Source organism: Camelina sativa, chromosome 13, assembly GCF_000633955.1.
Source record: "Camelina sativa cultivar DH55 chromosome 13, Cs, whole genome shotgun sequence".
NCBI lineage: Eukaryota > Viridiplantae > Streptophyta > Magnoliopsida > Brassicales > Brassicaceae > Camelina > Camelina sativa.
This window is the reverse complement of record NC_025697.1, coordinates 17981316-17983878: the sequence shown is the minus strand read 5'-3', so window position 1 is coordinate 17983878 and position 2563 is coordinate 17981316. Positions and strand designations below refer to the sequence as shown.

At 41.3% G+C, this 2563-nt stretch overlaps 1 protein-coding gene across 1 annotated transcript; it reads left to right on the top strand.

Moving 5' to 3' along the window:
* On the top strand, nucleotides 1907-2563 carry LOC104738345 (UDP-glycosyltransferase 71B7-like). Its single transcript, XM_019234583.1, has one exon. The coding sequence runs from the start codon at nucleotides 1907-1909 to the stop codon at nucleotides 2561-2563; it is 657 nt and encodes a 218-aa protein (XP_019090128.1).

The window sequence follows — 2563 nt, the reverse complement described above, 5'->3', positions numbered from 1 at the left end:
TACAAGGAAACTCTCATGAGTTTGACTAATCTTGAGCCGAAACTTCCGAGCAATATTTTTTCCCTTTTGCAGGATTATGAAGATGTTTTTCCAGAAGAGAATCCAGATGGTTTGCCACCAATTCGGAGAATTGAACATCAAATAGACTTTGTCCCAGGAGCTTCACTTCCTAATAGGCCAGCCTATAGAACCAATCCTGTGGAGACAAAAGAGCTGCAGAAACAAGTCAGTGAGCTCATGGAAAAGGGATACATTAGGGAGAGCATGAGCCCATGTGCTTTGTCGATGTGTTACTTGTGCCAAAAAAAGATGGTAGTTGGACAATGTGCGTGGATTGCAGAACCATCAACAATATCACTATAAAGTATCGCCACCCTCCCTCGCTTAGATGACATGCTAGATGAGTTACATGAGTCTTGTGTGTTTTCTAAAATTGATCTTAAGAGTGGATATCACCAAATTCGTATGAAGGAGGGTGATGAGTGGAAAACTGACTTCTATCGGAGATTTGTGAAGGATTTCAGCACCATTGCTGCTCCTCTCACTGAGGTTATCAAGAAAGACGTTGAATTTAAATGGGAGACAACACAAGAAGAAGCATTTCAACTCTTGAAACAAAAACTAACTTCTGCACCTCTTCTTTCTTTACCAGATTTTTAGAAAACTTTTGAAACTGAATGTGATGCTTCTGGTGTAGGAATTGGAGCTGTGTTGATGCAAGAGAAGAGACCCATTGCTTATTTCAGTGAGAAACTTGGAGGAGCAACCCTGAATTATCCAACTTATGACAAGGAGTTGTATGCCTTGGTTAGAGCTCTACAAACTTGGCAACACTATCTTTGGCCGATGGAGTTTGTGATTCACACAGATCATGAGTCTCTTAAGCAGTATGAGAAGCAAGCAAACAAAGAAAGACGACAGCTGGTTTTTGAAGTTGGAGATCTATTGTAGATACACTTGAGAAAGGAACGCTTTCCAGCTGAAAATGGACCGGATTTTAGGACAAATCATTTTGAAGAGGAGGGGCATGATATGATCATGAAAAGCAATGAGGATGATCAAATGGAAGCTGAGCTTGTTCATGAGGATGCTATGCTTGTACTTGTTGGACCAATGACAAGGGCAAGGACCAAACAGCTTGCTCGAGCTGTTCATTTGATATTTGAAGATATTTGGAGCAAAGAGAACATGGAAAATTGTATTGGGGATGATATCTATCAAGTCCAGGCCACTTTGAGCCTATTACAAGCCCAAGAAAGCCCAAAATAATCACTTTATTTTGTGGTCAAAGAAGAGTGACGAAAATAAGAGATACATGCATCAAGAGTCACTTTGGAAACATGCACCAAGAGTTGGGTCTTCATTCAACTTTTAGTATCTTTAATGTTTATTGTTTCAAGAATAATCAATACTTGGCTTTGTGACCAAGTTTTCTATCCCTATATAAACAAATGTAATCTCATTTGAGAAATGATTCAATCAAGAAGTCTTTTATCTTTTATTTGAGAGTGGTAAACTCCTTTGTTCCTTTGGAACTTGTTCTTTCTCCTTGGTGGGTTACATCAAAGAGTTTCGGTATATCAAGTGATTCCGCCGCAATTGATGTTGCCATTCATTAGCTGAGGATTGAAGAGTCGTTACGAGAGAGTCTAGGGCACAAGGATTTTTGGGATTCGTCTCACGCCTTGTCATCGGTCTCTGCTAAGCTTCTATCTAAAGTTCCACCGCCTTGCTTTGTTTGGTTTGTTTTAAGAGAGTTTGGGGCATAAGGATCTTTTAGTTTATCTCACACCTTATCATCCAGCTTCGCGAGCCATCGGAGTTCTAGGATTATCAGTCTACCAACCTTAGAGCGTCGATTCCTTGGGAGAATCACATCATTCTTGCACTTAAACTTAACATCCAGATGTTGTACGATGACAATAAGTACGATATAAGTGAAAGTGATTTTGAAGAGTCAGAAGCTGTGATGGACATTCGTTGCTTGACTCCTCCTTATCCGGTAAAGTGCCTTCCTTACGCTTACGCATCTAAACAATGGCTTCCGACGTTTGTTAACAAAGCTAGAAAATTTAAAGAGATGAAGGGTATTTTGATTAATACGGTTGTTGAGTTAGAACCGTATGCGTTAAAGTTTCTATCTAGTTATTGTGAGACTCCTCCTCCTTATCCAGTAGGACCACTGCTGCAACTCGAGAACGGAGTTGGAGTTGGTGATTCCAAGGACGAGAAGCAATCAGAGATTTTAGGGTGGCTTGACAAGCAACCAAACAGATCAGTAGTGTTCCTCTGCTTCGGAAGCATGGGAGGCTTCCGTGAGGAACAAGCAAGAGAAATTGCCATTGCGTTGGAACGAACCGGCCACCGTTTCTTGTGGTCTCTCTGTCGTGCATCTCCGAATATATTCAAAGAATTTCCAAGACAGTTTACAAATCTTGAAGAAGTTCTCCCGGAGGGGTTCTTTGATCGGACAAAGGAGAGAGGGAAAGTGATTGGATGGGCTCCGCAGGTGGACGTGCTAGCTAATCCGGCGGTTGGAGGTTTTTTCACTCACGGTGGTTGA